This window comes from Leucopleurus acutus (assembly GCF_964270905.1).
Source record: "Leucopleurus acutus genome assembly, chromosome: 11".
NCBI classification, from domain to species: domain Eukaryota; kingdom Metazoa; phylum Chordata; class Mammalia; order Artiodactyla; family Delphinidae; genus Leucopleurus; species Leucopleurus acutus.
Genome location: NC_139152.1, coordinates 36,987,782 through 37,009,176, shown reverse-complemented (window position 1 = coordinate 37,009,176; position 21,395 = coordinate 36,987,782). Strand labels below are relative to the sequence as shown.

At 38.2% G+C, this 21,395-nt stretch overlaps 1 protein-coding gene across 1 annotated transcript in view; it reads left to right on the top strand.

The window, feature by feature from the left end:
• The window catches only part of DBX2 (developing brain homeobox 2), a gene marked incomplete at both ends in the record, with an annotated part of 38,791 nt that extends 19,143 nt beyond the window's left edge, over positions 1-19,648 (top strand). Inside the window, 2 exons of the mRNA XM_082850249.1 lie at positions 13,291-13,478; positions 19,316-19,648. Of these exons, the coding sequence (XP_082706375.1) occupies positions 13,291-13,478; positions 19,316-19,648 (521 nt within the window). The remainder of the gene's footprint in view (positions 1-13,290; positions 13,479-19,315) is intronic.
• Positions 19,649-21,395: the final 1,747 nt, after the last annotated feature.

Sequence of the window (21,395 nt, the reverse complement as noted above, 5' to 3'; positions counted from 1 at the left end):
CAACTGCCTGCAAACTCCATTGCTGGATGTCTCAGTCCAAACAACCAGTAAGACAGGAATACAGTACCATCCATCAAAAAAAAAAAAAAAAGAAACAACAAAAAATTACGTTACAGACGAAGGAGCAAGGTAAAAACCTACAAGACCAAATAAATGAAGATGAAATAGGCAACCTACCTGAGAAAGAATTCAGAGTAATGATAGTACAGATGATCCAAAATCTCAGAAACAGAATGGAGAAAATACAAAAAACATTTAACAAAGATCTAGAAGACCTAAAGAGCAAACAAACAGTTATGAATAACACAATTACTGAAATTAAAAATACTTTAGAAGGAATCAATAGCAGAATAACTGAGGCAGAAGAACAGATAAATAAGCTGGAAGATAAAATGGTGGAAATAACTGTCAGGGAGCAGAATAAAGAAAAAATAATGAAAAGAATTGAGGGTCGTCTCAAAGACCTCTGGGACAACATTAAACGCATGAACATTCAAATTATAGGGGTCCCAGAAGAAGAGAAAAAGAAAGGGTCTGAGAAAATATTTGAAGAGATTATAGTCGAAAACTTCCCTAACATGGGAAAGGAACTAGTCAATCAAGTCCAGGAAGCGCAGAGAGTACCATACAGGATAAACCCAAAGAGAAACATGCCAAGACACATATTAATCAAACTATCAAAAATTAAATACAAAGAAAAAATATTAAAAGCAACAAATAACATACAAGGGAATCCCCATAAGGTTAACAGCTGATCTTTCAGCAGAAACTGTAAGCCAGAAGGGAGTGGCAGGACATATTTAAAGTGATGAAAGGGAAAAACCTACAACCAAGATTACTCTACCCAGCAAGGATCTCATTCAGATTTGATGGAGAAATTAAAACCTCTACAGACAAGCAAAAATTAAGAGAATTCAGCACCACCAAACCAGCTTTACAACAAATGCAAAGGAACTTCTCTAGGCAGGAAACACGAGAGAAGTAAAAGACCTACAATAACAAACCCAAAGCAATTAAGAAAATGGTAATAGGAGCATGCATACGATAACTACCTTAAATGTAAATGGATTAAATGCTCCAACTAAAAGACATAGACTGGCTGAATGGATACAAAAACAAGATGCATATATATGCTGTCTAGAAGAGACCCACTCAGACATAGGGACATATACAGACTGAAAGTGAGGGGATGGAAAAAGATATTCCATGCAAATGGAAATCAAAAGAAAGCTGGAGTAGCAATACTCATATCAGACAAAATAGACTTTTAAATAAAGACTATTACAAGAGACAAAGAAGGACACTACGTAATGATCAAGGGATCAATCCAAGAATATACAACAATTGTAAATATTTATGCACCCAATATAGGAGCACCTCAATACATAAGACTAATGCTAACAGGCATAAAAGGGGAAATTGACAGTAACACAGTCATAGCAGGGGACTTTAACACCCCACTTTCACCAATGGACAGATCATCCAAAGTGAAAATAAATAAGGAAACACAAGCTTTAAATGACACATTAAACAAGATGGATTTAATTGATATTTATAGGACATTCCATCCAAAAACAACAGAATACACTTTCTTCTCAAGTGCTCATGGAACACTCTCCAGGATAGACCATATCTTGGGTCACAAATCAAGCCTTGGTAAATTTAAGAAAATTGAAATCATATCAAGTATCTTTTCCAACCACAACACTATGAGACTAAATATCAATTACAGGAAAGAAACTAAAAAATACAAACACATGGAGGCTAAACAATATGCTACTAAATAACTAAGTGATCACTGAAGAAATCAAACAGGAAATCAAAAAATACCTAGAAACAAATGACAGTGAAAACACGATGACCCAAAACCTATGGGATGCAACAAAAGCAGTTCTAAGAGGGAAGTTTATAGTAATACAATCCTACTTCAGGAAACAAGAAAAATCTCAAATGAACAAACTAACCTTACATCTAAAGCAATTAAAGAAAGAAGAACAAAAAAACCCCAAGGTTAGCAGAAGGAAAGAAATCCTAAAGATCAGATCAGAAATAAATGAAAAAGAAATACCAAAGATCAATAAAACTAAAAGCTGGTTCTTTGAGAAGATAGACAAAATTGATAAACCATTAGCCAGACTCATCAAGAAAAAAAAAGGAGAAGACTCAAATCAGCAGAATTAGAAATGAAAAAGAAGTAACAGCTGACACTGCAGAAATACAAATGATCATGAGAGATTACTAGAAGCAACTATATGCCAGTAAAATGCACAACCTGGAAGAAATGGACAAATTCGTAGAAAAGCACAACCTTCTGAAACTGAACCAGAAAGAAATAGAAAATATAAACAGACCAATCACAAGCACTGAAATTGAGACTGTGATTAAAAATCTTCCAAAAAACAAAAGCCCAGGACCAGATGGATTCACAGGTGAATTCTATCCAACATTTAGAGAAGAGTTAACACCTATCCTTCTCAAACTCTTCCAAAATATAGCAGAGGGAGGAACACTCCCAGACTCATTCTATGAGGCCACCATCACCCTGAGACCAAAACCAGACAAAGATGTCACAAACAAAACTATAGGCCAATATCTCTGATGAGCATAGATGCAAAAATCCTCAACAAAATGCTAACAAACAGAATCCAACAGCACATTAAAAGGATCATACACTATGATCAAATGGGGTTTATCCCAGAGATGCAAGGATTCTTCAGTATATGCAAATCAGTCAATGTGATACACCATATTAACAAATTGAACAATAAAAATCATATGATAATCTCAATAGATGCAGAAGAGGCTTTTGACAAAATTCAACACCCATTTATGATAACCCTCCAGAAAGTAGGCATAGAGGGAACCTACCTCAACATAATAAAGGCCATATATGACAAACACACAGCCAACATTGTTCTCAATGGTGAAAAACTGAAACCATTTCCTCTAAGATCAGGAACAAGACAAGGTTGCCCACTTTCATCAGTATTATTCAACATAGTTTTGGAAGTTTTAGCCACTGCAATCAGAGAAGAAGAAGAAATATAAGGAATCCAAATGGGAAAAGAAGAAGTAAACCTGTCACTGTTTGTAGATGACATGATACTATACATAGAGAATCCTAAAGATGCTACCAGAAAACTACGAGAGCTAATCAATGAATGTGGGAGAGTAGCAGGATACAAAATTAAAGCAGAGACATCTCTTGCATTCCTATACACTAATGATGAAAAATCTGAAAGAGAAATTAAGGAAACACTCCGATTTACCATTGCAACAAAAAGAATAAAATACCTAGGAATAAACCTACCTAGGGAGAGAAAAGACCTGTATGCAGAAAACTATAAGACACTGATGGAAGGAATTAAAGATTATACAAACAGATGGAGAGATATACCATGTTCTGGGATTGGAAGAATCAACATTGTGAAAATGACTATACTACCCAAAGCAATCCACAGATTCAGTGCAATCCTTATCAAACTACCAAGGCAGTTTTCACAGAACTAGAACAAAAAATTATACAATTTGTATGGAAACACAAAAGGCCCTGAATAGCCAAAGCAATCTTGAGAAAGAAAAATGGAGCTGGAGGAATCAGGCTCCTGGACTTCAGACTATACTACAAAGCTACAGTAATCTAGACAGTGTGGTACTAGCACAAAAACAGAAATATAGATCAATGGAAGTAGATAGCCCAGAGATAAACCCACACACATATGGTCACTTTATCTTTGATAAAGGAGGCAAAAGTATACAATGGAGAAAAGATCGCCTCTTCAATAAGTGGTGCTGGGGAAACTGGACACCTACATATAAAAGAGTGAAATTAGAACACTTCCTAACACCATACACAAAAGTAAACTCAAAATGGATTAAAGACCTAAATGTAAGGCAGACACAATAAAACTCTTAGAGGAAAACAGGCAGAACACTCTATGACATAAATCACAGCAAGATCCTTTTTGACCCACCTGCTAGAGAAATGGAAATAAAAACAGAAATAAACAAATGGGATTTAATGAAACGTAAAAGCTTTTGCATAGCAAAGGAAATCATAAACAACATGAAAAGACACCCCTCAGAATGGTAGAAAATATTTGCAAATGAAGCAACCGACAAAGGATTAATCTCCAAAATATACAAGCAGCTCAACATCAAAAAAAACAAACAACCCAATCCAAAAATGGGCAGAAGACCTAAATAGACACTTCTCCAAAGAAGATATACAGATTGCCAACAAACACATGAAAAGCTGCTCAACATCACAAGTCATTAGAGGAATGCAAAGCAAAACTACAATGAGGTATCACCTCACACTGTCAGAATGGCCATCATCAAAAACCCTACAAACAGTACTGGAGAGGGTGTGGAGAAAAGGGAACCCTCTTGTACTGTTGGTGGGAATGTAAATTGATACAGCCACTATGGAGAACAGTATGGAGGTTCCTTAAAAAACTAAAAATAGAATTACCATACAACACAGCAATCCCACTACTGGGCACATACCCTGAGAAAACCATAATTCAGAAAGAGTCATGTACCACAATGTTCATTGCATCACTATTTACAATAGCCAGGACATGGAAGTAACCTAAGTGTCCATCAACAGATGAATGGATAATGAAGATGTGGCACATATATACAGTTGAATATTATTCAGCCATAAAAAGAAACAAAATTGAGTTATTTGTAGTGAGGTGGGTGGACCTAGAGTCTGTCATACAGAGTGAAGTAAGTCAGAAAGAGAAAAATACTGTATATTAACACATATATATGGAATCTAAAGAAAATAAAAATGTTCTGATGAACCTAGGGGCAGGACAGGAAGAAAGATCCAGACATAGAGAATGGACTTGAGGACATGCAGAGGGGGAAGAGTAAGCTGGGACAAAGTGAGAGAGTAACATTGACATACATACACTACCAAATGTAAAATAGCTAGCTAGTGGGAAGCAGCCGCATAGCACAGGGAGATCAGCTCGGTGCTTTGTGACCACCTAGAGGGGTGGGATAGGGAGGGTGGGAGGGAGACGCAAGAGGGAGGGGATATGGGGATATACGTATGCATATAGCTGATTCACTTTGTTATACAGCAGAAACTAACGCAACATTGTATGGCAATTATACTCCAATAAAGATGTTTAAAAAAAAAGAACACTAGAAAAAATAAATAAATAAAATAAAACAGCATAGAGATGCCACAAGTGTTCTTAATAAACATTGGTGTCTCATTGGTGATAAATCTGAAATGAGTTTCTTATTTTCTTATTTATGAGGTTCACTGTATTGGCAGCAAATAATAATGAAATGGTGGATTTAGGCTTTCAATTAAGAATATTACATAAATAATCATGATACCAAGGAACAGTTAATAAGACTTACAACTGCCCGGTAAGCTTTTTAATTTAAGGCATTTACTAGATTTTCTTTTCTTCTTCTTTTTTTAATAGGAAGAATGATTTTATGCCCAAGCATTTAAGTTTTTTTCCATTTGTACGAAAGAAGGAAAATGAACTGTTGAAGTAATTTTGTATTATTTTGTATTTCAGTTTCAGATAGCCAAAATTATGGTTTACACTAAAAATTTTAATAAGAGATGAAATCAGTGGCCCTCATCCTTGTTTCACAATATTGACTTCACTCTTTCTAAAAGGTGTAGGATTAGAGCAACACATCCTCGGCTAGCAAGTGAAATACCATTTTGACTGTTAACATGATTCACTTGTTTAAAATTGGTTTAGTTTCTCTTGTTAACCTTTTCGATTTATGATTGACTTGTGGCACTGTGGAAACAATCATTCATCTAGTGCCCTTCTCACGTATAATAAATAGTTTAATAGGGTATTTAAGCACAATCCTTACAGTGGGGAAAAATTTAAAGGCAGTGGTAAAAGTTCTCCTCTCCCCCAAAGCAGTGTAAGGAAAATCTTTGGTAGTATGTCCATAAGGTTCTTTTCAAAATAACGTACTTCATAAAATGAGATGGAAAGTGGTAGAAGTTATGCAGAGAATGACCTTAAGGAAAAGACTACATGAAAATGTATAGGAGTCTTAATTTTGTAGAATAGCTAATTGAATTAATGAGATAATGATTTTGTTTTGTCTTTGAGTACCCAACTTGAATTTGACCTTTCAAGAATTTTATGCATTAAAAGACAAAGTTTAAATTGGAGCAGCTTTATAAAAATATGAGTGAGGAAATATTCTTCTGGGATAAATTGCTCTCCCTTTTTCTTGGGAGGTGAACTTAGATTCTGCGTTTTGAGATCATTTTACTATCTTCCCTTTCTCATTAAAACTTAAAAGAACATAGAATACTCTCCAAATTTGAATTTAGGATTTTGTTGAAGGCAGCAGGGAAAGGATCTTATTTTTATTACTGTAGGTTCGTCCTATGAGTGACACTGTCAAAGGTGGCAGTGCTCTGATGGGTCTTCTTACCAGCTGACCTGGATGTTTCCTGCTCTCAGCTGGAGCAGTGCGTGGGCTTGGGGAATAATCAAGACCTATGGAAATCCATAAAAGACTGCCTGAGAGCTTCTTTTATAAGGATTTATCTTTAGAACTCTAAGATTTTCAGAGGGATGCAGCATTTTGTGCTAACAGAGAAAGAAGCCTAATTATTGTGGTGAAAACATAATTGTGTATGTGTGATAAGTTGAACATAGGTTTTGACTTCTCAATAGTGAAGGGAGATAAATGACACTTGGTCAACCAGGAAGAAAGTTTAAAGGAGTCAGAGACTCGAAGACAATAGATTTTCCAAGTTGATGGCTCTATCCAGCAGTTCCACAGTGGCAGTGAAAGTATTCGAGGGTCGTTCCTGGAATGGGGTTCCCTTTCTCCCCAAATGTTTGTAAGTAGTAGTAGTAGCCTACCTTGGGGTAGACAGAGGCCTATCTACTGCTGTGTTTCTCTATTGCTCTTCGCTGCCCCCCACCCGTACTGTATCATTCACACACAGCACACCTCTGTTCAAAATGCCCTTCACAAGGCATTGCACACAGGGATTCCCAGGCGGGTGTGGTACATGGGGGCTGTCTCAGGATGCAGGGAATTAGGCCTTTGTAAACTTTTCTATACTAGGTCATTCTGCCATTTTAATGACTCTCCCTACCTCCCGACCTCTTTCCCGGCACATTGGTAATTTTCACAATCTTTGGTATAATTTTAAAGAGCATTGATTGGCCTCACTCTGCTTGGGTATATGACCTCAGTTGCACAACTTATCTTTCCAGAGCCTCAGTTTCTTCCTGTGGAAAATGGGGATGATAGTATGTACCTCTGGGGATTGTGGTAAAGATTTCATGCCATGCTGCCTGTCGTTGCCACATACATCAGCGCATGTTGAGCCCCAAATATATATGGAAGCCACATTATAAAATAATAATAATGATATTCGCAAATTAGCAGAGCCTATAGCACCTTGAATTGGCGGCCCTGGATTTTAAAGTGTCTTTTCTACTGCATGCCTTAAACTCTGTCCCTTTTCATTGTTATTTTTATATTATTTATTTATTTATTTATTTTTGTCACCTGTAAGTTTCCATATAAATCAGACTTTTGTCATGAATTTAGGAATAATCAGAGGTGTTTGTTGCTTATAACTTCAGTAGCTTCTGAGAGATTTTTGAATTACCAACAAGGTCTTGAAGTCACTGTGTTTCGCAGGTGTAATTGAGCCCATATTCCTAGATTTAGAAGGTAGGAAGATGGTATAGGGTAGTTTATGGTTAGATCCAGAGACAGCCCACAAAAGACTCATGGGGGAGACAAGGAGAGGAGCATCCGTGGTAGAAGTAGCATCTTGTCACATGCTTCTTGTAGGAAACAGAGCCACCTCCGTTTATGAAAACAAGAGCAATGCGAAGAGAAACCAGGCAACTAGCCAAGAAAGGAAACACGGAATCTTCTTTATCTTTGCCATGGTTTTTGCTTGTTCAGTGGCTGTACTCGTGTTTGTTATAGGGCACCGAATCCCGAAGACCAGACCCAGGAGTTAACCCTCTGACCTTCACAACCACTCCAGCTCTGTCTTTCAGAGATTGAGGTCTGCTTTGTGTGCAGGACCCTTCAACGTTAGCTTTTACCATGTTGGTGAGAATAATTTATCTGTAGAGCCCCTTGATGGGACTCTTCTTTCTCTTCACTTAAACATGACTCAATAGGAAAACCTGTAGGTTCCTATTAAAAGTCGTAGGGGCATTTAAATGTGTTACCCCATTGTTTTATGTAAACATGTAGATCTTGGTGAAGAAGGGGTGAAAATGAGTAAAATCATGATCCCTATGTATAAAACCTCGGCTTAGAAAAAAATGTAGGCAGATTTTTTTTTTTAACTAGCTTAATTGGTCCAAAAATTTGTTTGTATTTCTATACAGATTTAAAAAGTTGTATTATAAAATAGATAACCCACAAGGACCTACTGTATAGCACAGGGAACTATATATACTCAGTAGTTTGTAATCACCTATAAGGGAAAAGAATCTGAAAAAGACTATATATATAAAACTGAATCACTGTGCTGTACACCTGAAACTAACACAACATTGTAAGTCAACTATACTTCAATAAGAACAAAATAAAATTATTTAAAAAAGTAAAAGCTTGTATTAGCTCAAAAAGTATTGGCCTTTCTAAAATACTAAGTTGGTCAAGTCCTTGAAAGGCTTTCCTCGGTGGCAAATTATCCCTTAGATTTGTTTCAGTCACCCCTGGCCCTAATCTACCTCCCAGCTAATGTCCTGTGTTCTTCCCGCTCATCCCCTGCAGTCTGGAAGTTCCAAGCTGTGTGAGATTCCTAGATTTACCACGTTTCACACTCGTCCTCACCCCACTCATGCGTCTGCAAATGTCAGTCCCTCTCTCTGCCCACCTTTGTCAAGATGGCCAGCAAGAGGAATTGCTAGTCTTCTGGCAGCTCTTCTCTCTCAGCACTCACTCTCTTGGCCTCCAAGACTAAGTGGCTTCTTATCTGGTGCTTAAAAGCTTCCTATGTGGTGGTCTGCGGGTGTTTATCTTACTTGTACCTTGGCTGTCTCTGTTCTTCTCGGACCTCTCCTTATCAACTGTGAGCATCTGTGAAGGATGGAGTGGATTCATTTTCAGGTGTCACTCAGCGACGACTCAATCACTTGGCCAGATTACTCCCCAAAAGGTTACTACAACGTTTGCTTGTTTTCCTTAGAAAACTGAGCCAGACTTAAAATGTAGAGTGGAGGTGAATTATTTGTCCATAACTCTACAACAGTATCCTATCTTAGTGGGGTATTTTTGCCTTTCAGTCTTTTTTCTCTGCATTTTTACTTAGCTGTGAGCAGAGTATGTATCTTAAATATCATACGTATTATAATGTTTTTTGTTTGTTTGTTTGTTTTGCTGCTGCCTCATCTTCCTAGTCATCATCTTTAGTGGTTCTGTACAATTTCACCTAGTAGATATAGCATAATGTGCTTATGCATTTCTTTAACTTTGGATATTTAAGTTTCTTTCCTAATTTTTAGTACATATGGCTTTAATAATGGTAGATTGTATACAGTTACAAATTAAGAATTCCAGATCAAAATAGGAAGTGAGAAGGGGATGCTGGAATCTGAGGACACCGTTGCCAGGTTGTGTAGGAGATGCTATATGGTCCAGGCTCACAGACTGACCCAGGACAGGGAGCAGAAGCCCATAGACACAGACAGGAGCTCTGGCTATGTTTATAAATGTTTCTTTCTTCCCATTCTTGACCCATCAAGAAAGAGTGTGGGGAAGCATAGAAAGGAGCCAAGAATTTGGATTTAGAACGTCTTGCTACCACTGAGATCTGTGTCCTTTGTGCTGCTTTGGAACTTAACTGCTCTGAACACTTCTTCATCCGTACAGAGGATGTCTGTGGCATATGATTCTTATAAGAATAAAATGAAATTCAACAGGGGCAAGTGAAATAGATTTGAGGGATCCTTATTGGGGGCTAGGCACTGGAAATGTTTTGTGCTATTTCATCAAATCTTTAAAGAAACTCCATAAAATAAACTGAAAGAGTAACTCACTCCAAGTGCTGAGATCCAAACCCAGTTCTTCCATCCTCCAGAGACTTTTGTCCTGAGGCTTCCTAGAGAGACACCATCTCACGAGATGAATCTGTGATCTGAAATAGTGCAGAAGGGCCAATTCCATGGTCTCTATACAAAGGATAGTTCAGAGGAGAAAAGTATTTAGAAAGATATGAACATATTGAGATGTTTATACTATTTTTATTACTGACAAATATTGCATAAAACGATTCAAATCTCTAAGAAATAGTGAATCCATGTGCCAAAGCCTGACTTCCAGCTATGACCTCGGTGTGAGAGAGGCAAAAATAATTGGTTCTGTAGATGGAGAATTAACCAAGATCCCATGAGAGGATGAATGGGAAGGGCATCAGTAAAAGTAGACTTTTGTAAAGAATTGGGCTTGATTACATCCCAGGGGCTCTGGCATTTCTACGGAGATGCAGGTGTTACAGACCTGGAAGAAAGAGGGAGAGGCCAGTAGTTCTGGGAATGTCAGGATGAATCAGAATGAGGCACAACCCAGAGCTGAGAGACTAGCTGGGAGATATTTACAATCTTTTAAACAAATAGGAAGGGAAGCTATTATATTACAGAGGTAAAATTGACGAGATTTATCCACTTATTGACATTTTTCTTCTAAAATACAAGTCAGATTGTGTCAGTCCACTGTAGGGTTAAGAGCATTTGTTTTGGAATCAGTATTCCTGGGTTTGAAGCCCTAGCCATGTGACCTTGGACAAAGTTCCGTAAGCTACCTAAGCTTCTTTTTATTCATCTGTGAAATGGGAAGAATAATAGTAGCATTCATGGCATAGGTAGGTTGGGAGGATTAAATGAAATAATGCATGTCAGCGACTTAACATAGTAAGTATGAGTACAGAGGAAGTGCTCAGTGTAGGTTTATTATTATCATGTCACACCCTGCTTAAACATATTCTATTGGTCTTCACTAACTATTGGGTAATGTTCCAAACCCTTGTAGTCCTCTATGGTCTGGCTCGATTCCACTCCATAATCTCTGTGCCAGAGGTCTAGATGTCTTCAACAGCCTGTCAGATAAGAAGCAAGTTAGGGCTTCCCTGGTGGCGCAGTAGTTGGGAGTCCACCTGCCGATGCAGGGGACACGGGTTCGTGCCCCGGTCCGGGAGGATCCCACATGCCGCGGAGCGGCTGGGCCCGTGAGCCATGGCCACTGAGCCTGCGCGTCCGGAGCCTGTGCTCCGCAACGGGAGAGGCCACAACAGTGAGAGGCCCGTCTACCGCAAAAAAAAAAAAAAAAAAAAAAGCAAGTTAGGTGAGTCTATGGCAAACTGGGGACCACATGCTCCATCTGAAGAGGGCACCTGCCACTCACTATGGTAGATCTCTGCTTTATGGGAAGGTGAGCCTAGTGTGGTTACCTTTGAAGAGATGTTGGAAACCTGGACTTCACATGAAACCTCCCAGTTATTACATGTGAACAACTAACTCAGAATTTTTAACCAACACGCTGAACCAAGCCCGTCTGCAGGCTGGATACGGTTGCCAGCTTGCACCCTCTGTTTCATGCCCTTCCAAGGCCTTGCAGACTGCTTACTTTTCCTTGGAGAGACTTTATTCCTTTGTGCTTCAGTGCTTTGAGACATGCTAGTCACTCTGCCTGGATTGTCCTTGGTTCTTTCTCTCTGGAACTGAATTGTCCTTTTAGACTTGACTCAACCTAACTATTTTCTCGAGCTCATCACTTCCTTTTTTGTGATGCCAGAGCACTGTAGGGATCATTCTATTTCAGTACTTAAGACATGCATTTGCTTTTTTATTTAGAAATAATTATCAAACACCCAAATGCATACCAGATACAGTCGTACACTGGAGTCCCTGCTCCTCTGGTGCCTGTATTCTGGAGTGACGTTCATGTATTGGTCCTCCCATGAGAAGGTGAACTCCTTGAGGGTGGGGACCATGTGCCGTTTGTCTGGTTTCCTCAGCAGATACCCAGTGTATTAGTGTCCTCTTGCTGCTGTAACAAATGTCCACAAACCTCATGTCTTAATACAAGCTTATTATCGTACAGTTATAGAGGTCAAAAGCCTGAAATGGGGCTCAGTGAACTAAAATCAGTGTGTCAGCAGGACTACATTTCTTCTGGAGGCTCTAGGGGAGAATCTGTTTCCTCGCCTTTCCAGTTTCTAGTGCATTTCTTGGTTCATGGCCCCTTCCTCCATCTTCAAAGGAAGAAGTGTAGCATCTTCAAAACTATCACTATGACTTCCTTTCTTGGTCTCCCTCTTCCACTTATAAGGACCCTTGTGATTACATTGGGCCTACGTGGATACTCCAGGATACTCTCCTAACCTCAAGTTCAGCTGATTAGCAACTGTAATTCCATTTGCAACCTTAATTACCCCTTGCCATATAATGTAATATGTTCACAGGCTCTGGGGATTAGGACATGGGCATCTTTGGAAAGGACATTATTCCTCCTACCACAGCTTGGAAGCTGAATAAATGAATAGTGAATGATGAATGAAACTCACAGAGGGTGGGAACCAGTGTTGTGCTAGCTGCAGAAAGGCAGAAAAAGTAGTAAATGTCTCCTCCCTGAAGGAGTTGATGATCAACTGAATCAGGGAGGGGGTGATTGGAGGTCTTCCAAACCTTCCTTCTCAGTTTAAACATCTCTGACTCTTGCAAGCTTTCCCTGACATCCCAGATGAAGATTAAGCCCATCGTTTTGTGCTCCCGGTGCACCCTCTTCTTAGGAGTACTTCATCACACTTGTGATGCTGGTTCAATAAATGCCTCTCACTTGATTTTATAGGTAATGAGTACGGTAAAACATATGTCTTATTTCTCAGTGTGTAGTATTGAGAGGAGTGCCTGGCATATGGTAAGTGTTCAACAGTTTGAGACAACGAATGAATGAATAAATAAATGAAGAATTAGAGGAAAATTAAGTATTTAAACTACCTACTAGTTCTGCATTGGAGCTTTGTAACCTGGGACCATGGACTTTCTGACATGACATGCAAAATTGGGAAGGCAAGCATATGTAGTTTTTTTTCCCAATGGGGAGCAAAGAGCATTTATCAGATTCTCAGTGGAGTCCATGACCAAAAAAAGGTTAAGAAGCTCTCTAAATGTGCAGAGTTCAGAGATGAGATAATTTGGCCATGGTACAGAGAAGGAGGATATTGTCGTGGAAAAGACAGACGGAATTCTCCCTACAGCTAATGGGGCTTTTTGTATCTTTTCTCCCCTCTAGGAGAAGAGAGTGTGCTGCCTCTTCTGACACAGGAATCTAATTCCAAAGCTCGGAGGGGTATTTTAAGAAGAGCTGTCTTTTCTGAGGACCAGAGAAAGGCTCTGGAGAAAATGTTTCAGAAGCAGAAATATATCAGCAAAACAGACCGAAAGAAACTTGCCGTCAACTTGGGACTAAAGGAATCACAGGTATTAATGAGCAGGAAGATATCTACTGCTCCTGATTTCTGAAGGAATCCAATGATATCCATTCATTTGGTAACTATTTGTTGTAGTAGGCATAGCACTGGACCCTGAAGCATTATTGAAATGACTTGCATAATTTTTTAGTGGGTGGAAATATATGTCACCATTCCTATTTGGAAATCGGTCCCTTTGCTGAAGAGGTCTAGGTTTTCGCCTGATTAATTCTTCCCAAATGAAGAGAAAAGCGAAGGCTTGTGGCATTTACATCATTACATTGTTTGCTCTGTTTTCAGAGAAACAGGTTACATAATTGCCTTCAAAAGCAGGAACCAATTTTCCTGTCTTTTTCTTCATTTCCAGTCCAAAATCAAGGCATGAATGAGTGACTCATAAATACCTCTTAATAGATTTCATTATTTTGCACTGTGCGCTTATGTCAAGTACAGTCAAGTAGTTTCACATTTGCAACCTTTACAAACCTTTCTTGTACAATGATATTTCATATAATTTTGAAAGAGACTTTCTAGCCTTTTGGGAAGTGCAGCATACTCCATTTAAAGATTGGCCTACTTATAAATAATTAACAGTATAAGGCACTAGCATTTTCCTATTTAATCCCTATTATAATCACCATATGAAATATCCCCATTTTCTAGATGAGGAAATGTAGAGAGGTAAACAGAGGTCCAGTGTCACAAAGTGGAGCTGCTTTGGAACTGGGCTCCCACTCCAGGCAATCTGACTCTGCATTCTCTTTAACCTGGAGCCACCATGTACAGTTGTGCAGGATGTTCATTGCACAAGGCCATTTGGCTAAGAGGGATGGCAGCAACTGAAATGCAGCAGGTACTCTGCTTGTCAAACTGACTTTCCAGGTGCAAGGCTCCTTCCACCTGGAATCTTTGAATCAGCATAAAGGCACTGAAGGGCTAGCAGAGGCTCTGTGTTAACCACCATGCTCTACTGTACTTCCCTCAATACAAATGACCTCGTTTCTAACTTTGGATGTTATTAAAGTAGTTATTTTTGGATGAAACCCTTCTTAACCTTGCTTCCTTTCCCTAGGGAAGTGATCTGTCCCCCTGTCCCCCGACTTTTTATAGTCGTAGGAAGCAGTACGAGGTGTGGTAGAGGATAATTGACCTAGATCAGCCAGTCTGTGTTTTCCTCGTGTGTGGGACTAATGAGCCCATAACCTTAATTGACTGCTCTGTGCCTCAGTTTCTCACTTTAAAAACAGGGACAAATATAGGAATTCTGTCTATGTCACAGAGCAATTTTGTGTCTGTGACAGACAAATCAATAGGTATATCTTGGTAGTCTATTGTGTGTAAGACACTGTGCTAGGTAAGAGGGAATATTGATAAATACTGATTAAGATAACACTCCTTGGACCCCAGGAATTTATACAACCAACTGGGAAAACAAAGCAGAACCTCATGAACGGTTAGATAACAATATAAGACATTAATATAGGAAACAGCCCCTGGTAGGTTAGATATACTGCCAAATAATGGAGCTAGATCAGTGGTTCTCCTAGAACTTATGTATCTCTCTGGAGCCTTACCCTAATCCCCATCTCTGGAAAGGATGGTCATAGGACTGGTTCCTATACCCCTAGGGAGTCTAGTGATGGGAATTACCTGATCCTCAGAGGAATTGCTGGGCCTGAGAGAGGATCACGTGGGGTGCTCAGTGGGCCTGGCCTGCATCGCATTGGTATGGATAAGACACACCAGAGTCAGAGGGGAGAAAGTGTGCAGGTTTGGGAGGCTGGGGGATTCTGGTTGAGTTGGAACTTGAGGTAGGTGTTAAAAGATCAAAAGTGGCTGGGATTGATCTGACAGTGCTCTGGGAAAGTGTGAAAATCCGTGATAGTACATAGCATCTTCTTTAAAAGGAACTGTTGAAAAGGGAATGCAGCAAGCCTATTAAGGACTATTTATGAGGCCATGACCATAATATTTCCACTCTGAGATAACGAACTGTTTCCATATTTGTATGTTATCTCCCAGTTGTTATCCACAGGCACATAGTTTTACATAGTCGATTATATAGTTTTTAAAATTCAAGTGCCTCAGGAATGAACGCTTTGTGCCTTATTGAATTTGGCGAACAGCTCGGAAGTAATTTAACGTTTTCTTATTTGCATGTACACTATATCTAATTACACAGTTACTACATGGTATTTATTACGGTAAATTCAAACAAAAGGGAGATTGGTAAAGTTAAAAATGAAAACATATCTGTTCCCTTTCCAATCCAACTCCCTGGTTACTACTGTCATTTATGTATGGCTCTTGTTTGAGTTTATTGGCATATCATGTATTATTTTTAAAATAAACTTATATGTGTGTCATATATGCACAAACATAAAAACACAGATACTTTCATAATGACTACTATGTGCCCTTACATTTGATGTTATTTGCAGATAATAAAAGTAGCTACTTTTGCTATTTCTGTTTTACAAATGAAGAAGCTGAGACCTAGAATCGTGTATATGATTTTAAATAAAAATGGCATCACACTCTGCATCTATTTTAACATCTTCTGAAGGATAATACAAATCACTTGTGTAACCAGCACACAGCTCAAGAGGTAGAACATTGCCACCGGGCCAGGAGCCCCCTGCCTGCCCCCTCCCGGTCACTACCTTCTCCTTCCGAACTTTGAACAGCATAGATTAGTTTTGCCTGTTTTTGTGCTTTATATAGATAGGATCACTCAGTACATCTTCTTTGGTATATGGCTTCTTTCACTTACCATGTGTTTGTGAGATTCATCCATGTGGCTGTGTTGTAGCAGTAGCTCATTTACATTCATTGCTGTGTGTATTACATGGTATACCAGGGTTTATCCATTCTAATGGTGGGTGTTTGCATTGTCCCCATTTTGGGGCTATTAGGATTAATGCTGCTGACAGTGAGTATTGTTTTGCCCTTTGCTTTTTCTTCCCCCACTCAAATGGCATGGGATACATCCTTCCATGTCTGCATACACATTTACTTCATTCTTTTTTAGTGAGTGTCTCAGAGCAGACCATGACATGGATATACTGTAATTCACTTAGCCATCCTCAGCTTTAAGTTACTTCCTAGTTTTTACTGTTGCATATCTTTATGCACTTTAAAAATATTTCTGTAAGATAGGGAACTAGGAGTCAGATTTATAAGTTAAAGTTTATGTACATTTTAAGTTGTGATCAATTTAAAAATTCCTTTCCAAATATTGTATCAAGATATTGAATTATATCAAATTTTACTCTTACTAATAAGTAGTCCTTTTTTTGCAATCCCTCCACTATTTAAATTTTTGAAAATGTTGCCAACATCATGGGCAGTTGTATCTGTTATTTTTTTCCTAATTATCAGAACTCGGGAATCTTTTAATCACTTTACTGGTCATTTTTCATCTGAATTTAACCTTTTCATGGCTACACGATTTTTTTTTTCTGTTGTCTTTTTGTTGATAGATATGCAGCAATTACTTTGGCTGTTAATCAAAATATTTGGAATATTATGGTTTGTAACATTTTCCTGTTAACAGCTGCCACAAAAATCCCCTCCAAGTTTGTGGCTTTTTTTTATTGTGGTAAAATACACATAACATAAAACTTACCATTTTTACCTTTTTGAAGTGTACGATTCAGTGGCATTAAGTACATTCACCTTGTTATGCAGCTGTCACCACCATCCCTCTCCACAACATTTTTCATTTCTCAAAACTGAAACTCTGCACCCGTTAAACAATGACTCCCCATTCCTCCCTCCCCGCAGGCATCAGGCAACCACCATTCTACTTTCTGTCTCTGTGAATTTGACTACTCCAGGCACCTCATACAAGTGGAATCATACTGTATTTGTCCTTCTGTGACTGGAATATCTCACGAGGCATAATGTCTTCAAGTTTCATCCATGGTGTAGCATGTGTCAGAATTTCCTTCCTTTTTGAGACTGAATAATATTCAGTTGTATGTATATACCACATTTTGTTTATTCATTCATCCATCAGTGGACACTTGGGTTGCTTCCACCTTTTGACTAATATGAATAATGCTACTGTGAGCATTGTGTGTACAAATATCTCCTTGAGTCCCTGCTTTTAATTCTTTTGGGTAGTTTGTGGCTTTTTCTTATGCTTGTGGCATCTTTATTTGTACAAAAACTTCTCTTTTTTTAATGTAGTCAGATCTAGTTTTCCCTTTGTAGCCTTATTTTTTTATGTCATGCTTAAGAAAACATTCATCTCCCCAAGACTGTAATGATCATCTCTATATTTTCTTCTAGAATTTTTATAGTTTTGTATTTATGTTTAGCTGTTTAATCCATCTGGAATTTGTTTTTGTATTTGTTGAGAGGTAGAAATTTTATTTTATGATTTTTCCCAAATATGTACATTTGTCCCAATGCCACTGATTATGAAGAAACTCCTTTCATGATTTTTTTAAATTGAGATATTACTCAAAAAATTTCTGGATATACAGAAAAGCTAAGAGGAGAAGAAAATAATTAATGTGATGAGAAAGACAAAAATCACTAATGGCAACAAATAACTGTCTTGGTGAAAACCCATTAGAAATAGTTGGCAGGCATTCTGGGAGTAAATGCCTACTGCAAATAATAAATGAGTTTGTGAACAGAAGCAAATGCTCTGCTATGTATGCATTAGGACTGGTTTCTTGTGAAAAGCCTGAATCACAGGATTACAACTGAGATGGCAGTCTTTCGGACTCAGCTGCCTGTGGTAGGTTTCTTTTGTAGCCATTTTGGACATTGCCCATCACATTGAAAGAATGAAAGAATTGTTTTGCCAATCTGGAAAGACCATCTCAGGTAGAATTTTTTACTTCATTGGGAGAAATATCTGGTTGGTACACTTTAATAATTACTTCTTTAGGTAAAAATTTTCCAGTTTTTGTTCTAAAAATAGAAAACTACTAAAAAAGGGTGCAGTGTAATGCACAGGAAAGCAATGTGATTGGCTAGCAGGAAACCAGTTGTGAAGTTTCCTGCTCAGGCACAGTTGACTACACAGTCAGAGGGAGGTTAGTGGTAAAGAGAGACTCAAGTGGGGTGGGGGAAGTTATGGCTCAAATTAGAAACTACCATCATAAGCACTTTTAGGTTAATTACAATCAATTGTTATTTATTGAGCCTAATTCTTGGAGTTTGATAAATCCTGGAAGTACTCGAACTTAAAAATTGTATAAAGCCTGCAATTTATCCAAGCATTATAAAATATAATCTTAATTGAGTCTCCAGAAGTTTCTGATGAGGTCTGAATGTTTATAAGAGCCTCAGCGCTGGAGTGGGACTGTCACGGATTCTAGTCTAAATGCTTCTGTTTTACTAGCTATGTGACCTTGAACTGGTTCATTGCGTTGAACCTCAGTTTTCTTATGTGTGAAATAAGGACTTCTTGCAGTCACTGTGAGGATCAAATTGTATAATCCACGATGAGCGCCTGGCCTGACACCTGGCACAAAATAAACACTCAGATGCTATTACTAGTCAATAACATTTCCTTTGGATAAATACTTTAGCACAGACTAAATGAGATTTTAAAATATCGAAGAGGTTAAATCAGTCTTGAAAGATGTCTGACTTTCAGGATGTCAGCAGCTTACCACAGTTGTTTTGTTTCATAAGTGTGTGGAGATGCTGTACTAAAGTAATTTCGCAGATACTTCTGAAGTAAAAAGCCACAAGGACTTTGCTAGGCTGGCTCTCAGGATAAGGTATTCTATGGAAGGCACAGTGGAAGAAATTACAGTTTAAAATGCTGAAGTGAAGTAACGTGATGTAAGTGATCATTTTGTCCAATTACTTTATCAATAGGTGAAAATCTGGTTTCAGAACAGAAGGATGAAATGGCGGAATTCCAAAGAAAAGGAAGTGCTTTCCAACAGGTGTATCCAAGAAGTAGTCCTTCAAGAGGACCCCCTCTCAAGATCTGCTCTGGGTTTCCCTTCTCCGTGTCCTTCACTCTGGGAAATCTCCCAACAGCACTCGAGTCCAAGATGGAGGGAGAATTCACCAGAACCATCAGAGAGACTAATCCTGGAGAGTCCAGGGGCACTGGCCCCAGAAGCAAAGTCACTGCAAGGTGCCTTATATTTGTGTTCTGAAGAGGATGCCAGAGACAAGGGTGTACTTACTGGCTCAGTGTGAATGGAAGCATTCTGCCACGTTAACGTAAAGAACAGTTAACTATTAACGTTTGGACTCTTAAGCCTGCTAGCTTGTGTCTCATCAGTGCCTAAAACCTAACACCTTTGGAGTGAAGCATGGACTAATGTTTTAGGAAACCTCTCCAGTGTTCTCTTATATGGGTCCTAGACTCAGACTTAATTTGTAAGTGGAACAGAATCTCCCAGAAAGTACGATGGAACTGAAAAGAACGAGAATAATGGTCAGCTCAGTCCTTACTCTGAATATGTGTATATATGCGTGTGTCTCTATGTGTATATATATAAATATTCATTAAAATACATTAGTAGAAATTAGTTTCTCTCTAAATAGTGCATTGAGCAAATTCACTTCCTTTTATATGAAGAAAAACCAACGATGACTGAATGTTTTTAATTTTTTGAAAATTATGTGAAATTTGGACTTCAGTACAAATTTTCATATCAAAAGAACATTTTTAAAAAACTCTCTACTTTCTGGTTTCTTTCAGTATCCAGATGTAAGTGATTTTTAACAACTCAGCTCAGAGATCCTAATCAAATGAGCCACTATTAGATACATGCACTGAAAGTATGTATTTAAAATTAATCCAACAAGCAACTAGAAGAATTTCTGAATGTAACTGTTAGTACCTTTAATTTCCAAGGCTCTGGACTTTATCAGGCTATCAGTGAGGGAGGGACCCATTTAACTAATGATTATCGTTTGATCTCTTTTCTGTAAGGATGGGTCTTAATCAGGGTCTGCCAAATAAAATGCCTTTAAGGGCCTGTCAGGTAAATAGAGGGCATGACTCACCTAAAGATATTTGAGTTTAATAATTTTGAAATACTGTGTTGGCCAAAGAAAACATCTGTGCCAAGCAGTTTGTGACCTCCAACCAAGACTTAAAGAAGTGTCACAGTTCTTAAAATGTTCCCAACTGGGCTTCAAAACCCGATACTGATGGGATCTATAGTGATTTCTGTTTGCACTTTTAGTTATAGACTCAATTTTCCATCTAGGTGGTATGCAGTATATATTAGGTTATTTTTATGTATTAACAAAAACATCACCACAGATGTTTTATGTTTCTTGAGTACTCTGAAATAGTATTATTATAAAATTGCATTTCTGGTAACGATTTGCTTAGTTCATCTAGAATTTTTTATTCCAGGTCCAAGAAAAAATTATGTTTCACTTTGAAGGAAATGAGGCAGAAAAAGGAAATGATGTGGTTTTGAACTCGGTTGTTATTAATCTGTGGACAAGAAACATTAGTAGAAGTTCATGATGTGGAATTTTGTTAGTGAGAAAGCTGCATAAAGAGAGTAGCTTCTAATTTGCTTACGTTCTTAGCTATAGACTTTGAGGGTTTAGAGTTTTAGCAAAGGTAATATTTCAGATGATAATGTTTTTTGTCAACACCAGGGAATTTTTTTGTATGAATGGAACTTGATTGGGTGTATGCTAGCTTATGTCTTTATCACAAGATCAAAAATCATCTCAGAAGAAGATTGTCTCAGTCCCTCTTTGTGGGAAGCAGAGGCAGGGATCTGCTGACAGCAACTTAAATTTTAAAACCTGTCTTAAAATGATTTATAATACGGTTTCTTTTCTTTGTATAATGTTAACCTCATTCACATTTATCAGGTCCTTTCTGTGTGCTGGAGACTGCTAATAAGCCTTTAATGTGGATTAACTCATTTAATCCTCATGACAATAACCCTATGAAGTGTAGGGACTCTAT